Here is a 17545-nt window from a genome sequence, read left to right as displayed (position 1 = left end):
GAGGGCTATAACTTCTGACTTTTATTTCTCTTTGAATGACTGGAATTCATTGTTCAAGTATACTCTTGATATCTGTGCAGAGTTATATCTCATTGCTTCGTTTTCCTTTGTTTTGTAATATTTAAGAGATCTTTGTAATCTCTTTGCAGTTTTTGTACTAATTCTTCTAGTTTTGAGATCTCTTAATTTACTTGCTTGTACTCTGGATTCCTATTGAGTTTTCTTCTTTTTGAGATCTTTGCTGTTTCAGCCCTTTCTGTCATTTGATTTCTAACTCCTTCTCACTTGGTGAGTAACCTTCTCTACAGCTAGGCTGTAAAGTGACCTCAGCTTTGGAGATGTCATTCATTGGCATAGTCGTTGCCCTAAGTAATATTTGGGGGGGTATGAGACTGGCTCCAGGTAGACTTCAGTCTCCTTTCCTTCGGGCCTGATGCAATAATGCATACTCTTCTCCTGCCCTACCTTGGGTTTCCTTTTCTTTTCTACTTGGTTTGGATCATCACTGGCAGTATTTCATAAGTTTGAGAGAGACCAGAAAGGGTGTTTTGAATAGTTTCTGCAGTCTTTGGGGTGGGGTGTATCCTCTAATCTAGGGGTTTCTCCAGACAGAGAACAGCATATTAACTTCTCATACAATCACAGTGTGCTTGTTAGAGACAGTGGAGAAGAGAAGAAGGAGACCAGGTGTGCTAACAAAGTCTTTGTTGCAGGAGGGGATTCGAATAGGCTCTAGGCCTTAGGTCCTGCTGAAAGTGTGAAACCTGGGTGGCAGGGGTACTGGGTAATTTTTTCTTTTCTTTTCTTTTTTTTTTTTTAAGGATTAGTGTTCTCTGGTGTTAATTCCTAAAGATTTTACCTTACTTCTGGTGCTTAATTCCTCCTTGGGGGTGGGTTTTTTTTTTTTATTAAGATTTAGTAAGGATTGGGCTTTGACCCCCACAGCCAGTGATTTCTTAATGGCCAAATCTAATGGCCTTTTCTTAATCATTATCCACCTCAACAGCTTTTGGGTACTAATTCCTCCCTGGATTTTTGTAATGCTGTTCTCCCTGATTCTCTTTCTGACCTCATGTTCTCATTCTCCTTTTTTGATGAATCATCTTCACATGTCCTGCTTTCTAACTGTGGGTTTATTCCAAGGCTCTGTCCTGGGCCTCTTCACTCTTTCTGTTTGCACTCTTGGTGACCTCCTAATTTCCCATGGGTTCAGTTATCTTCATACAGATGATACTCAGATCTATATGTCCTGCTTTTGGTTTCTCTTGAGCTCTTTTTTTTTTTTTTAAATCTCCCTGGGTAGGGAGTAAGTTCCTTGAGGGCAGAGACTTCTTTTTTTTTTTTTGTCTTTGTATCCTCAGACCTTCACATAGTGCCAGGAACATAGTAGGTATTTAATACATATTTATTGATTGCAAGGAATTGCAAGGAATGATTGTAAAGGACAAATTGAAGAGGGTAATAAATGTGAATGAAGGAAAGAAAGGTAAAAGCTGGAAAGCTAGCACAGATATCTGGGGAAATACTGTTTTGTTCACTTTGAAAACAGTTCATTTCAAATTCGAATTGTATGTGTATTGATTGTATATTGATCATTAATGATCACAGATGGTACTTTGCAAAACCCTTCACTGTAGATTCTTTGATGTAACAAATAAGAATACATTCTCTTGTTTTTGCTAGGGGAACCTTTTGGGACATTATGTATACAGCTTCTTGATCATTCCAACCTAAAATGGTCAGGACCTAATTTTTGAAGTGTTTAAGCCATTAGAAAGATAATCATTCAATGAGAAAATTGTCAATTTGTTGATACTTTGAGCTTATTGAATACCTTTAACTTTTGATTAAGTTAAACACTTTGAAAGGCACATTACCTCCTAAAGACCACAGAGGTTTCTTTTGGAGTAAATTGTTCTATGGCACCCTGACATTCTAAAAAAGTAATTGCACACAGCCGAACTATTGATTTGTATCAGATTCCCCCCACCTTCACTTTAAGAAAAAAAATTGAGTGGGTTTCTTTAATCATCGTAGTCGCTTATTTTTGTATTTAGAGCAAGATGTTTCCTTGAGAGTATTGTTCTCTTTTTTTCCCTTTTGTAGTGGATTTTCACATTTAAAAAATTTTTTTTCACAGGTACTATTCTTTTTTGGTACTTTTGGCTATGACTCTCAGAGAATTAAATCTTAAACCAAGAAATAGTTTATCTAATGAAGATTAAGAATAAGATACCTTTGCATGTGATGGGCAAGAAGTTGATTTTTTTTTGCTGTTTGAGAAAATCTAAAAAGATGTCATAAATAGTGCATGATTTTTAGTAACAATAGTATTGTTTCTTTAATCCAAAACTCCTGTGTCTTAGTGTAGATTAAGAAATTAAGTTAGAGGGGCAGCTAGGTGGCGTTGTGGATAGAGCCACCGGTCCTGAATTCAGGAGGACCTGAGTTCAAATACGGCCTCAGCCACATAACACTTACTAGCTGTGTGACCCAAGTCACTTAACCCCATTGCCTAGCCCCCCCCCCAAAAAAGTTAGAAAACAAAACTTGGTTTATGTGATTTTAAGCTAATTCTAATTCTAGCTACACAATTCCCTACTGGAAAATGAGATGCACATCAGTGCTAAAGGCATTTAAGATAATGCCAGTCAAAATTCACTAATAGAATTGTTAGTTAAATAAGTGATTATATTATTATTTGTATAAATGTCTATATATCTTGGAGTACTAATGATGAAGTACTATTTACCATGGGTCGATAATCAGAATAAGGTTATTTTGGGTCTCATCTGAGAGAGTTTATTTACTGAAGTATGTACCTAAATTGTTATTTTGCTTAAGGTCTAGTGTTAGGGCATAAGTTCTAAAGCATTATAGTAAAACCTAATATGCATAATAACCAATTATTGGTTAAAACCCATCAGTGTAATGAAATAATATATCCTGAAATGTCACTGTGAGTCTTATTCCCAAACAATTGGGAATCTATCCCTTCCTTCCCTGCTCTCCAAAAGGGAAGTTTTTCCTTTCTCACTGCTTTGATGACAATAAATGACAAATAAGCAAACCTCCATTTATTTTAAAAAGCAGTTTCTAGGGAATATTACAAAGTCAGTATGGGTCTAGCCTAATTACTTTACACTTTTATGTCAGTACTATTATTTTCTTCCACTATTTCAAGAATGTACTTTTTTTTTCTTTTAGTGTAGGTATTCTCTCTCCTGATAATTCCTTCCACAACTTAATGGATAATGGTCATAAATCTTTCTTTGGGAAGGCCTGTGGTTGAAACCGTTTCAAATTATGTTGGTTCTGTCTGAGCTTGTGCTCTGTTGCCATAACCTTCAAGAACCCAGGGTCATCGCCACACCATGATGTTACATTACTTAGGATTGTAAGGGAGAGATTGGTATTACTGTTAATGGATAAAATCAGAGTGATGACCCTGATGCACCACAGAATTCTAAGATATATCATGTCAGCATCATTAAAGAAATATTAAAGTATATTTAGTATATTTTTGTTTTTGTGTATTGCATTTGGATTCTTTAAAAGATTAGCAATCTTTGGTATATGAGGAGTGGGACTAAAGTAGATTCATAAATTGTTAAAAATGGAAGAGATTGGGAGATCATTCAGGTACTGTAATTGAATAAAAATACTGTAAGTTATTTATTCACATGAGTGGCAATCATTTCAAATTAAAGCAGTTATCTTGGTAAGAATGCATTTATTCCAATGGGATGACATTCTTCTAAATATTTTTAGAACTCTACTCATGGAATTGCCTTTTGAACCCCATGGCATAATATTTTGATTATATTATCATTAGGAAAAAATCTTCATTCTTTGAGGGTGGATTCAATTTTTTGGAAATAACCTAAAATTATTGGTAGCTAAGGTTGGTGAGTGATTGAGGTGGATAGTTCTATTTTTGTTTACTTTAAGGCATCGAGAGTGTTTTGCTCATGTAGCCTTTAAATTTGTCTTCAAGGCAGTTCCAGAAACATTTTTAACAACTTAAACTTCACTGGAATAATAGTCTTTATTAACATGATAGTGTTTTATGCTGAATCATATAGTACCACAGTCTCTTAAGAATTGAAGTTCAGGGGGCAGCTAGGTGGCACAGTGGATAGAGCCCTGAAGTCAGGAGGACCTGAGTTCAAATCTGGCCTCAGACCAAACACTTCAGTCTTATTAGCTGTGTGACCCTGGTCAAGTCACTTAACCCCAACTGTCTTTAAAAAAAAAAAAAGAATTAAAGTTCAGGAGCACCTGAAGGACAGTGATTGGTGTGAGCAGACTGCAACGTATTGCCAGTGAAGAATTACATGGGAGAAACTGTAAAGAATGAGCTGGCCTCTTAGGAAGAGTAAGAGCTAACCCATTAACAGCCTTTGTTCTCTCTTGGTGTCCATGTGAGGTCAGGAAATCTCAGGGAAAGCTTCCCAGCACATTAAGTAGACCTTTTTGGGAGGATTTAGGAGCGCTTCTTATATTGTGGGTTGCAGCCCCACATGAGGTCACAACCCACAGTTTAAGAAGCACTTAAGGGGTCATGAGTAGAAAAAGTTTGAGGCCCTGATTTAGAGGAGGGTATGGACAAGAGTCAAACAGGTTGAACAGGCATGGATGGGTTGCAGTTACCATCTTTGGGAGAGAGTATCTACCTCCTATAACCTGCATCTTCACCTTGGTGAACACCATGTAGCTATATCATTGTTCTTATCATCACCCACACATATTCCACCTCTGCCACCCAAAATTTCGAAATTTCTCTATGACCATAACCTCCTTGTCTTGTATCATTATTGTTCTGGCCTCACATGCTTCCCTTTAAAATCATGCTATAGTTAATTAAGATGTGGGTCTTTTCCTTGCCGATGCTAACCCTATTCCTTGTATCTTTGATCTCATCTCCTTCCATCTCCTTTGGGAGCTTTCACCTTTTTTCATCACTGCCATCTTTCTAATCTTGATATACACTTTTTATTCACTGACTCCTTGCCTTAACTGCACACTTGCTCAGTTGTCCTCCAGCCTTTAAAAAAAAAAAATTTGTACTTGGCTCTGCTGTCCCCTCAAACTATTACTTTATACATCTTGTCTATTTTGAAAAAAAAAAAAGTTTAACTGATATCCAGCTTAGAAATAAATGGAACAAAAATGCATTTAAAAAATTTTTTTAATTGAAATGCATTCTAGGAGTGCTCCATCTTAATTAGATGGCTGAATGTTTTTATGAACTTAATCAGATCTAACAAATATATATCTCCAAAAGCTAACAATCAGCTCCTAGAAGAAGCTTTTTATATATCTTTATAACCCACTCATTTTTCCATTCTCTTACTGCTGATCTTACTAGTGAGCCTAACCTGTTTTCACTGAGGATACTGGAAATCTTTTAATCTCTAAACCCTGTGCCCCCTTCTTAGTCTTCTCATCCTTCTTTACCTTTCTGCTGTGTATGATGGTCTTCTCCTTTTGGATACTCTCTTTTCCCTGGGTTTTCTTAACATTACTCTCAATCAACAAACATTACATTAAGTACTTATGTGTTGGGTACTGTGTGAGGAGCTGGAGATAGGGGTATAAAGAATAAAACAATTCCTACTAGCAAGGAATATATTCTAATGGGAAAGACAGCACATATATATATAAATTCATACAGCATATATATAAAATGAATAAATCCAAGCATATACAAAATCGTTAAGTGCAGGGTAGTTTGGAGGGGGAGGGCAATATCATGTTTGAGGGAATCTAGAAAGGTGTCTAAATGCAGAAGATAATGCTTCTTAAATAGGAGATAGACTGAAGAGAGAACTTAAAGAAGGACATTTCAGGAATGTTGGACCTTTTTTCCTTGTAGTGCTCTTACTTCATTGATTTTATCAGTTCCCATTAGTCCATTTATCAATTCTGCTCAGATGATTCCCCAGACCTATATATATCCAGGCCTCATATTCCTCCTTAAGCTCCAGTCTCACATCAGCAGCTGCCTGCTGGACATTTTCATTTTGTGCTCTCATAAGGATCTTAAACTCATTATCTTCTCTCCAAAACCCACCTGTCTTTTTTACTTAACATCTATCTATGGTGGGTACCACCGCCATCCTATTCATTCTGGTTTGCTACCCTGGAGTGATCCCATTCCACTTGTTCTTAATCTCTTTTGTATCATAGACCTTTTTGGCAGTCTGATGAAGCTTATGGACTGTTTCTCAGGGTGTTTTTAAATGGACAAAATAAATCGGGAATAAGCATTTATATAGTGCCTACTATATGCTAGTCACTGTGTTTAAGCACTTTTACCAGTATCCCATTTGATCCTCATGACAGCCCTCCTTTATTAATATCCTCATTTTACAGTTGAGGAAACTGAGGCAAACAGAAGTTGAGTAACTTGCCCAGGGTTACACATCTAGTAAGTCTGAGGCTAGATTTGAACTTAGGTCTTCCTGACTTTAGGTCTAGTGCTCTATCTACTGAGCCAACAGCTGCCTAGTATTACAAAGAAAATTAATTATATTAAATATAGATGGGTTTTTCCCCTTCCTTAGGTCAGGGACCCCTTGAAATCTGTATATAGATCCCAGGTTGAGAATTTCCTGCCCTATGTTATTTAGTCTTAACCTCCACATCTAATCATTTTCCAAGTTTTAAAATTCTATCTCCGTAACATGTTTACTTCTGTACGATCACTAATCTAGTTCAGAATTTCCCCATCTCTGTTGGACTATTGCTCCTAATTGGTTTTCCTTGTCTCTCCAGTCTATCCTTCCATACAACTAACAAACTGATATTCATACTAACGCACAGTTTTGACAGTGCCACTCCCTTATTTGCTACTAGGATCTCATACAAATTCTTTTTGTTCCTTAGGACTTTTCATAATCCATCTCTAGCCTACCTTTTAAGACATTTAACATTATTCCTATTCACATACCCTGTTTTGGCAAGAGCGTCCTGTTTTCTCTTTCTCAGACGCAACATTCTGTTGTCTGTTTCTGCTTTTGCACAGGCTGTCCTCCATGATTATAATGCATTTCATTTTCTCCTTCACCTTTTAGAATCCCTACCTTCAAAGCTCATTTCATAGCCCTCCTTAAACATGAAGCCTTTCCTGATCCCCCTAGCTTTTAGTGCCTTTCGTACTTTCATAATACTTTGTATTTGCTTTGCACTTTATATATATATGTTTTATATATGCTTCTCTGTGTGTATGTTCCAGTGTTCTTTACACTCTACTAATATACTCATTGAATTAAATGAATGAATTGCATGTGATCACAGATCCATCAAAATACTGACATATCATTGTGACTTCTTTGAAATGTACTATACCCATTTTGGTGTATTGAGTGTATTCATGTTTTTAACTTCTTCTGTTTTTATAGTTGAATTTTGTATATCTTTATCTGGAATATTCACATAACTATGATAAATTTTATTATGTTAATGGTAAATAAAAGCAGTTTTGGAAGAATTACTTTTTTTCAGCCCAAGAAAATGCTATTCAGTGAAATATTATTCCAGTACAATAAATCATATGCTTATAATCTGAGTTTATGTCCCACAGAATGGGAAATAATTGTTTTCTGCTCATAATGGACAAGATTGAGAATCTTGAAAGATTAAAATTGATTTAATGATAGAATGCCATTAAAAGCATTTCATGTCTATTTTAATGCAAAATAAGTTTTTTCATGCTGGCTCTTTATCACATCCTCTTCCCTCTGAAACAGGACATTTCTGGCTGTTTGCTAAGTATTCACTTCGTCATTAATTTTCTCTTTGGCATATATTTTAATGAAAGGAACTTGAAGAGAGAGACTAGATTTTAGTTACTTTATTTTTGCTTTTACATCAATAACTTTGCTTTTTTCCTTTTGATTTTTTTCATCCTATTGCTGTGGGATCTGCTATTTCCAATAATCTGTCACCTCATTAACTATATAGTTTCCTTTGTTTTATAAAACTAATGTTCTTTACAGTTTAAATTTCTTGGACCTTTACACGAATAACTTTGCTTTTTTCCTTTTAATTTTTTTCATCCTATTGCTATGGGATCTGCTATTTCCAATAATCTGTCACCTCATTAACTATGTAGTTTCCTTTGTTTTATAAAACTAATGTTCTTTACAGTTTAAATTTTACAAAGATACCAAGTTTAATTTGAAAGGTTCACTTTCAACTTCATGAAAAAAAAAGTCTAACATATCCAACTCTTATAGAAGTTAAGGAATTATCCGCTCTTCTAGTATTAAAAATAGCAACTTGACATGAATTTCTCTTCAGAAGTATGGAAACACTACTTTTTCAGTGCTGGCTGTGTTGTAAAGAAAGATGTTATGAAATGAGCTTCAATTTTTTTGAAAACATTGTGATGGAAAAACAATAACTCTTCATTGGGTGTTGATGCAAAGATATATACGTATCCTTTTCATTTTGTTGCCTTAAAGGGACTGTATGACGTGTTGAAATCCAAGTATGTCCAAATTGACATAAATCTTACAATATTTTTATAGACTCTTGAAGGTTATCTAGTCCAGCACCTTCTTTTTATAGATGATGAAGTTAATGACATAAGAATTAAGTATCGTCCAAGGTCAAAAATGGTTAGTGGCAGAATGGGAATTAGAACCCAGGTTTCCTGAACTGCCAGTTCACTACAGCATACTGCTTTCTCCAGACTAAAATAGGGAAAGGGCATAAAGGAATATTATCTATGACTAGGAAAATTAAGGCTGTCTGTAATTAGGGCTTTAAATAATAATTGAAAATATACTCCATTAGTATTGTACTTTATTAGTCTACTGATACTTTGTGCCAGCCATGAAATTATCCTAGCTATGATATTGGTAAGTATGGGAAAGAATGTTCCAATAAATGGGAAGGGAGAAACCTACTTAAAAGGCTTCATTTATTTTTTATTTTTTTTTCTAATTTTAATCAGTTGTTTTAATAGTGAGGTGGTAGAACAAATGGAACTCCTTTATCCTCAGTGGTATGTTATATAGCATATCCCAAAAGTCTTAGTCCAATTTCAACCTTTTCAAGCTTCAAAGCTTGAAACTGCACTAAAGACTTTTGGGATTCTCTGTATTGACAGTGGTATTTAGATATTGGATGAAAACCACTATTAATGCTTATGAAGAGTTCTTTTGTTGTTGTTATTAAGTGGAGGAGCTTGCTTTTTCTATGTTTATTATTGATTACATTTAATGTTTTATAAGTAGAACTAAAAAATCTATTTAGAAAGTTTTAAGATGAAGTCACAAAATATAACTGTGTGTATATACATATTTGTGTGTATATGTTGTGTTATTTATATGTATAAAAATAAAAGAGTTATGATGAACTTCTTTCTGTAAATCTTGCAAGTATTTGAGAAAAGTCTTTTTGTCCTGTATTATAAGCAGTCCTATCTAGAAGCAAGGAGAGATAGATTAAATATTTTTAAATCCTGTTCAGTGCTTTGCTTGCTGTTGGTTCAAATAAATATTTATTAAGCATCTATTACATATACTGGCAAAATAGAATATTATCTGAAAATCCTTGGTTTCACTCAAGAGGAAGATATATGTGAATGGTGTTTTTTTTTTCCTTCTTTTTAGAAGACTACTGAAGCAAATCAGAGTGATACAAGTATCTCCTCATCAGAAATAAAAACCAAAGGTCTTCATCTCTTAGCCAGTGAAACAAAACTTGGTTCTTCCTTAAATAATAGGGCTTTGGATGGCAAAGACACAGCTGGTCGATGTTCCCATGAAGATGACGTGGATGGCGATTCCTTCTTTGATGATCCCATTCCTAAGCCAGAAAAAAGTTATGGTTGGTGAGTGAATCTTGCCTTGTGTATAAATTACCACGTTTGCCTTCTAAATATTTGGTTTCATAGTTTAAGGAAATTCCTTAACTATTTTCAGGTTTGTAGACTAATTTATAACATGAATCTTAGACATTTAAAAAATGACTTTAATGGATGGAAAATTTCTACATAAAGAAATTAAATTTTACATTAATATCAGACCAGAATATACTTTGCTTTTTAGCATAATTTCTCCTTTTTCATATGTTCTGTAATTCTCCTTTATCCTTTCACTCTTACTAGTTATAGCCCAATAGCTGGTACCCTCTGGCCACAAAACAGACTGGTGTATAAATATTAATCCTATAAGAGTATTATTGACCAAACACACCTCCCACGTCTATTTTGGTACCAAAATTTTAACCATTACTATCTCATGCCTTTTTGTACATTTTTAAATCAGTACTGAGGGACAATGCCAAAATGTTCAGGCTTTAGCCTCTGGAGTTGGCATCCCGGTGTGTGTGTGGTCACAGGTTAGTTAGTACTTTGACACACACTAGAGACTATGCAGAGGAGTGGGTACATTATTTACTCCTTACCTGAGAATGGGTAAAAAGGATGCTACCCTTTCCCATTCTCCATACAAGTACTACCAAAAATTTTGTTTGTATAAGAGTGACTTATATTGTCACCTTTGTTATGTTAAAAGCAATAAAATGACTTCCTAACAGGCCATGAGAAATGGGAGCCCTCTAATCTGGCATTTGACTTTTTTTCCCTCCAGATTGCTTACTTCTTTGTGTAATACTTTTCATACGTTGTATTGCCATGGTGCATTTTTGTTTTGAAAGAATAATGTTTTTTTTAGGATTTCATTAGAAATTGGTAAAATTGAAGTTGAAAAAAAATGAACACTTATTCATGTCTTTGTAAGTATTATGGCATATAAGAAATAATAGATAAAATATATATAATCTTAAGTTATTTTCTTTGCCTAGATCACATGATGACAACCACTTGAGCTTTCTATCAGTGTAAATAAATATTTTTCTTTTTTTACTCAATGTTTGACTTTTAGGTAGATATAAAGATTATAATGCAACCAGAGGGCAAGAAATTTGTTTTTTTACTGACCTCTATATTTAGTACAATACCACAGGAAAAAGATATATAGGCTTTTAGTGCCAGCCATGACACTGAGAAGCGAAACAGAGTTCTAAGAAAACAAAATTCTAATGAATTAGAGAAAAATATATTATACCACTTTCCCCTTTCTAATTCATTCTTCATTATCTCTTGTTTGTTAGTTTTTCAGACAGTACTACTCACTTTATTCTGTTAGCTGTTTGCCAGTAGGAATACTTATTCTTATGTAAATCTTTTTCTCCTGCCTGCCATTTCTTAATGTGGGGTGAAAAAGGGCTTCTGATAAAAACAGTGACACAGAAGATGACATAGAAGATTTGTTTGATATAACAGATATCAAACAAAACTCTAAAAAGAGGTGAGGAGGTAATTTCTTATTAAATATCTTGTGCATGAATTTGTTATTGTTTTCTTCCTGTTTTTCTAGTAGACATACCTACTCTAGTCTAGTAGTCTAGGAGTCTGTGATTTGCATAGTAAAGTTTCTACATTTTCTGTGTATAAACATGATTTGAGTAGCTTAGGTTACATATGGTGAAAGAAAGAATATATTATAAACTGTAAGTTATATATTTGTTTTCCTAATTAGGAAAAGTGAATCAAGCAAGCAAGTAGGAAGCCTTGCATCACTTTCTGATGCACCACCATTAAAAAGTGGACTTAGCTCCTTGACTGGAACACGTTTACTAAAAGAATCTGAAAGTAAGTACCTCAAAAGTTGCCAAAACCCACAAGTTCCTATAATGTGGCTTTGGTTTGTTTTGACAGTGGAAGGAGTGCTAGATTTAGTGTCAGAAGATCTGGGTTTGCATCCTGCCTCTCACATTCTGGCCATGAGCAAGTGAACTCAACTCTGAATGTCAGTTTCCTCATTTGCAATACAAAAATGAAAACATTCTCCTTGCTTGCCTTACTGAGATGTTGTGAAGATCAAATGCAGTAATGTTTGTAAGGTTGTCTGAAGACTTTAAAAATACTGTAGATTATTGTTGTTATTATTTGGAGTGACTCTTTTTTATATTTTTTTCTATTGTTATTGAGTCCTTGTTAGGTTTAGATTTTGATGCTGTTTTAAGGTTTGTGAAGTACATATAATCCTAGCTAGTAATCACTATAGGAAGATTATTAATAACTAGAATTTATATAGTGCTTTAAGGTTTGCAAAGCATTTTGCAAATATTATCTCATTTGACCTTCACAACCACCTGGGAGGTCCTATTATTATTCTCCAATTTACAGATGAGGGCACTGAGACAGACAAAAATTAATTGTATTGTCCATGATTGTATAGCTACTACATGGGTCCTTCACGAACTTAGTCAGATTTGAGGACACAACGCTCTACAGAGAGTGCATTAATATAGTCTTCATGTAAAGAAAAGACCTGCATGTATTGAGAATGCATGATATACTTTATTAATGTTCTCCGTATGTAAGAAAAAATAGGGTTAAAGAATGAACCTTTGATTTCATTGGTATAAGGAACTCATGGATGTGGAATTATCCCTTTGCCAGTGCCATTTGGTACCTTCTCTGCAACTTTGAGTCTTAGAGAGTTGCCTGGAAATGTCAAACTCAGGTCTGGCAGGCAAAACTCCATAGTGCACAGAACTAGATTAAAATGTAATTGGGAAATGTTTAACTGAATAAATAAAAATGCAGTGCAACAATGATAATGTTCATTTGTGTTTTTCTAAGTCAGTATATATCCCTTAGGGATCTGTTTCCATTTGAGTCTGGCACTGCTGGCCTACTACACTACTGAGGAGTTGTGACTTACCTAGGTTACACAGCTAGTTGGTGTCAGAGGGGAGACTTGAATCCTGGTCTTTCTAGCTTATGGGGTTAGCTTTCTCTCCATTGCACCATGTTTCCTCAAGAGTGAGAGAGAATAATATATCATTCAACTTGAAGTATCAATTACAAGTAATCTAGTACAGTGTTTCCTCACTTCCAGTTTATTACTCAACCGTGAACTTAGTATGCACACTATTAGGGTTCTATGGCACGCTCCGTCATGCACAGATCAAGCCATCTACAGATGTTCTCACATAACATTCATCCCCAGTCATACCCTATACACATGTGTCAGCTCCTATACCTTTCCCATTCTGATTATCCTCATAGCTTACTGATTTGGAAGCAGTGATCTCTAGTACACTAAGGGTAGATTCGGGTGGGGGGCAGTGGGTCGTTGAAGGCAAATACTTAAGAAATAAAGAATGTGTATACTAGTGAACAAGTATGGAATAAGAGAGCCAGATTATAGAAAGAAATGAGGACAGAGGGGAGAAAATAGAATGAAGGAAACTTTTGGAATGTTAGCTTGAGGGTTTTGCATCCAGTAAAAAGTTGCTATGGTGTTTCGTAGATGAGGATAATATAGTTGGAAATAGTGAGGACAAAGCATTTCATTGATATTATTTTAGTTGCTGAGGAATGTCGCATAATCAGATAGTGTTTTGTAGATAATCAGACTGTTGACCAGACCTTAGTGATCTTCAGCCAGTATTTTTTATATCATTATGCTTATATCATGTAAACAGTTTTTGTTTGTCGATGCAATTTTTGTTTTGTTTTGTTTTGCTAGGCAATGGGGTTAAATGACTTGCCCAGGGTCACACAGCTAGTAAGTGTCAAGTGTCTGAGGCCAGATTTGAACTCCTGGATTTGGGGTCCTCCTGACCCTAGGGCTGGTACTCTATCCACTGCACCACCTAGCCTCCCCTCTGTGCAATTTTTAAAAGAGAAATTTTAAAGATTACATCCTAGTAATTAATAATATTACAAACAGATAATTATGTTTGCTAATTTTTTTTGTTTTCTCAGATACAAGGGGAAGCTCAGTATTGAGAGATCTGAAAATGGTCAGTGATAAAATTGGATCACTTGGATTAGGTAACTAAATTCTCCATTTTGATATGATGTTAAATTCGGTTATTTTTGGCATGGTATCTTTTAAAATAGAATTGAAATTTATAATCATCAGTTTGCCACTAGTTAAATTACACTGGTAATTTGCCTTTAGGGATAGATTAATGTAGGTGTAAGAGTCAGTAACCTTTAAAAAGGTGTATGCCAAATTTGAATTTATTTTCCCTGGCATCTGAGTGGAGAGAATATTCACTATTTATTAAGTTACTACTTTGTGCAGAACACTTATACTATGTAGTAAGGAAACACTGTGATACTTCAAGAATCTGTTATTCATTGGTCTGGTTACCCTTTTGTTGTTGTTTTTGTAAATTTTTTATTCATTTTAAACTTAAATATAAAGCAAGAAAAGAAAAAAAGAACATTTTCATGTACACAGGAGAACATAGGAGAGGATTTGTTAGAAAACAAATACCCATTTCAAGAAAACCTATATAATAAATACTACACATTGTTTTCAAAGCTACCCAGCTTTTCTTGGTTTTCATCTAGGTTTTCTTTTGTTCCCTGCTGTGTACTTTTTACTTTTTCCCTTCCCTACCTACCCTACAGAAGGCTACACTTAAATGCAGGCATATGTACATATACATAGATATCTATAAACATACACACATATACGTTCATATACATATATGTAAAACCATACTATGCATATTTCCACTTGTCATCTCTTTCTCTGGAGATGGATAGCATCTTCCTTCATTGGTCCAAATCTTTCCATGTTTTTCTAAATCAACCAGCTCATTATTTCCTACACAACAGTATTTGAACACAATCACATCCTATCTGAGAGATTGTCTGTGAAAGTTTCTTTCCAGTTTTCTGCATTCCTTCTATTTCTTGGTTACATTGGTTTTATTTATACAAGAAATTTTTAATTTAATATAATTGAAATTCATTTTACACTTCGATTTTGCTCTCACCTTATAATATAGTTTAAGATCTGATACTGCTGAATCTCCTTCTTTTACATCTTTTCTCCCTGGTTTCTTTGAAATTCCTTCCCTTTTCTTCTTCCAAATGAACTTTGATATTATTTTTTCTAATACAAGATAATTTTTTAGTAAGGTTACCCTTTTTTACTCCCTTCGTCCATTCTAACTACAATCCTCTGTGACTTAGCAAATGGTCTTTGAGAATTGCTCTGCCTACCCCCGCCCCCCAAAATAACATCACCTTGCAGTCAAGTCAGGGGATGAGCCTCTCTGAAATTAGCCAGGCATGGTCTTCAAACAGCATATATAGAGTCCATCGCGGGGCCCACTCTTGATGCCTTTTCAGTTTAATAGAACCTGTTGGAGCTTGTATGCTACTGAGATGGCCTTGAGGAAGCCAGGATGATCTCCGTATCATAATGAGGCCTTAGAGTGGGCCTTTTGGATGAGGTTGAGGGAAATAAAAATGCCAAATAATACAAATCACTGTTTTCATGGTGCTCATAATTTAGAGGAGAATCAAACATATCCACAAATAACTAACATAGTGTAATATATGATAAACAATTTATAGAAGTGAAAATAAAGTGCAGTGTGAAAGAGGAATCAAGGGAATCTCCTGGGAGGTAGGCCAAGAATATGAGTTCCTTGACAACAGAGCTTTTATTTTTGCTTTTCTTTGCATCCCCAGCATTTAGTATTGTACCTCACATATATTAAGCACTTAATTAATGCTTATTGACTACTGACTGACTGAAGGAGAGCTACTTTTTATTTCCCAAAACCTCTACTGATATGAAAATTCATTTAAAGGAACTGAATCAAAGACAAGGACATTGCTGTTCTTAATGGAAATCCTAAAAAATTTGAGAAGCATGACAGTGAATAGGTAATTTTTCACGGTCTAGCAATCGATATTAATTTACTGGTCGAGAACCCAGTTCCAAGGTAAATGGAACTAATTACCCAGTAAACTCTCTGGTAGATGTCTACTGCCTCAATAAATAAATAGTCTTTTTTTTTCTTATTTTATTTCATTATTATTAAATTGTCATTATTTTTCATTGCAAATGCATATTATTAAAGAACCTTTTGTGGACTGGGAACCCTAATATTATTTATAATATTATTTCTATGAGAAAATGTCTTTGGAGAGCCAAAAGACTGACCCTAGCTTCCTTGCTTTTCTTCAAATAAGATGCCACATTTCCTGATTCTCCCTGTATTTTCACTGGCTGTCTCCTATACCTGGAATGTTCTCACTCCTCATTTCTGCCTCCTGGCTTCTTGAAGACCTAGATAAAATCCCATCTTCTACAAGAAACCTTTCCTAAACCTTCTTAATACTAGTACCTTTATTCTATTGCTTTCCAATTTATCCTGCCTATATCTTGTTTGTGCATAGTTGTTTTCATGTTGTCTTCCCCATTAGACTGTGAGCTCTTTGAGAATAAGGACTATCATTTGCCTTTCTTTGTACTCTCAGTGCTCCATAGTGCCTGACACATAGTAGTTGATTAATAAATGTTTCTTGATTGACCTTAGGAATACCTTTGTGATTTGTTAATTGACTTGTCTGTGTAAAAAAAATTCTTTGTTAATAAATCCCAGATCTAATGGTTAGTTACAACCGGTTACTTCACTCATTTAAATGGCTATGTTATTACCACATTGACTCAACTATATACTCAACCATTCACCTCTGTTCCTTGTTCCCCAACACACATTGTTTAATTATATGTTAAATGATTCATATTGAATAAGGTTAGTTTCTTACAGCAGAAAAATATACCTCTGTGTGCTGCAAATGACCCCATATCTCTTAGCCAAAAGTTTCCAAAACTTAGTGCTAAAGAGGACAGCAAGGTGGGGTAGAGAGGGGGCAGTTGTGACTGTGAGACCTTTCCAATCTAACTGCACTTTCAGTGGTTGTCAAGATGGTCATCGCTTGTCTGTAAGAGGGCAAAATATGGCTAGCTACCTCGCTGTTTCTTGCTATCTACATCACCATACAATTGAAGACTGCTAACCCATACTCAGTTACCCATGTTACAGCTGTGGCAGCTATCGCTTCCTTCCTATGTCTGCATAATACCCTACACAATATCTGTTTGAAGTTTTGGTAGCAAGGTTAGGTCTTCTAGTTTGTGAAGAAGGCAAGGCCTATATTTGACTATGATGATAGTCAAATTGCTGCAAATGGAATGTGTCCCTGTCGCTGATGCTTTATTGGACAACCATTGAATATAGTCCCTGAGAGTCTTGATCCTGGGCTTTTGAGGCAGCAAGAATTTTGGTTGTGGTTATAACATGAAATCAAATACAGAACTTGCCTTCTCTATTCCACTAATTGTATTTTTTAATTGAAATTTTTCAAGAATTCATATTCTCCCCAATTAATCTTTATTATAATTTTCTTTATTGGCAGATTGTATTTGTGACATAGTTGTTCTTCTCTGATATGGGAATGTGTTTAAGGTTGTAAGGAAATTACTTATTTTTGGATGTGTTTCTGAATTAATAAATTAAAGTTTTTTCTAATGTGAAGTATTAGATAACAGTTTTTTCTTTTCATGGTATAAACATTTCTGTTATTGGAATGATTTATTTTTATTAGATGATTCTGCAAAATCCAATAATTTTAAAGGGAATATTTACTTTAGAATAATGTAGCTCTAAATAAAGAATTGTATGTATGTGAATATAT

At 34.8% G+C, this 17545-nt stretch overlaps 1 protein-coding gene across 3 annotated transcripts in view; it reads left to right on the top strand.

Moving 5' to 3' along the window:
* FGFR1OP (FGFR1 oncogene partner) overlaps nucleotides 1-17545 on the top strand; it is a 62928-nt gene that overhangs the window by 28485 nt on the left and 16898 nt on the right. For all 3 annotated transcript variants that reach the window (XR_003567452.1, XM_027843561.1, XM_027843560.1), the window contains exons 8-10: nucleotides 9627-9847; nucleotides 11559-11671; nucleotides 13799-13867. Coding sequence is in view for 2 of the 3 variants with exons in the window: in XM_027843561.1 (XP_027699362.1) it covers nucleotides 9627-9847; nucleotides 11559-11671; nucleotides 13799-13867 (403 nt within the window). In the remaining variant the exon portion in view is untranslated. The remainder of the gene's footprint in view (nucleotides 1-9626; nucleotides 9848-11558; nucleotides 11672-13798; nucleotides 13868-17545) is intronic.

Source organism: Vombatus ursinus, unplaced genomic scaffold, assembly GCF_900497805.2.
Source record: "Vombatus ursinus unplaced genomic scaffold, bare-nosed wombat genome assembly UNPS02014923.1, whole genome shotgun sequence".
NCBI classification, from domain to species: domain Eukaryota; kingdom Metazoa; phylum Chordata; class Mammalia; order Diprotodontia; family Vombatidae; genus Vombatus; species Vombatus ursinus.
The sequence above is the reverse complement of the archived record's forward strand: the minus strand, read 5'-3'. Positions and strand labels throughout refer to the sequence as shown.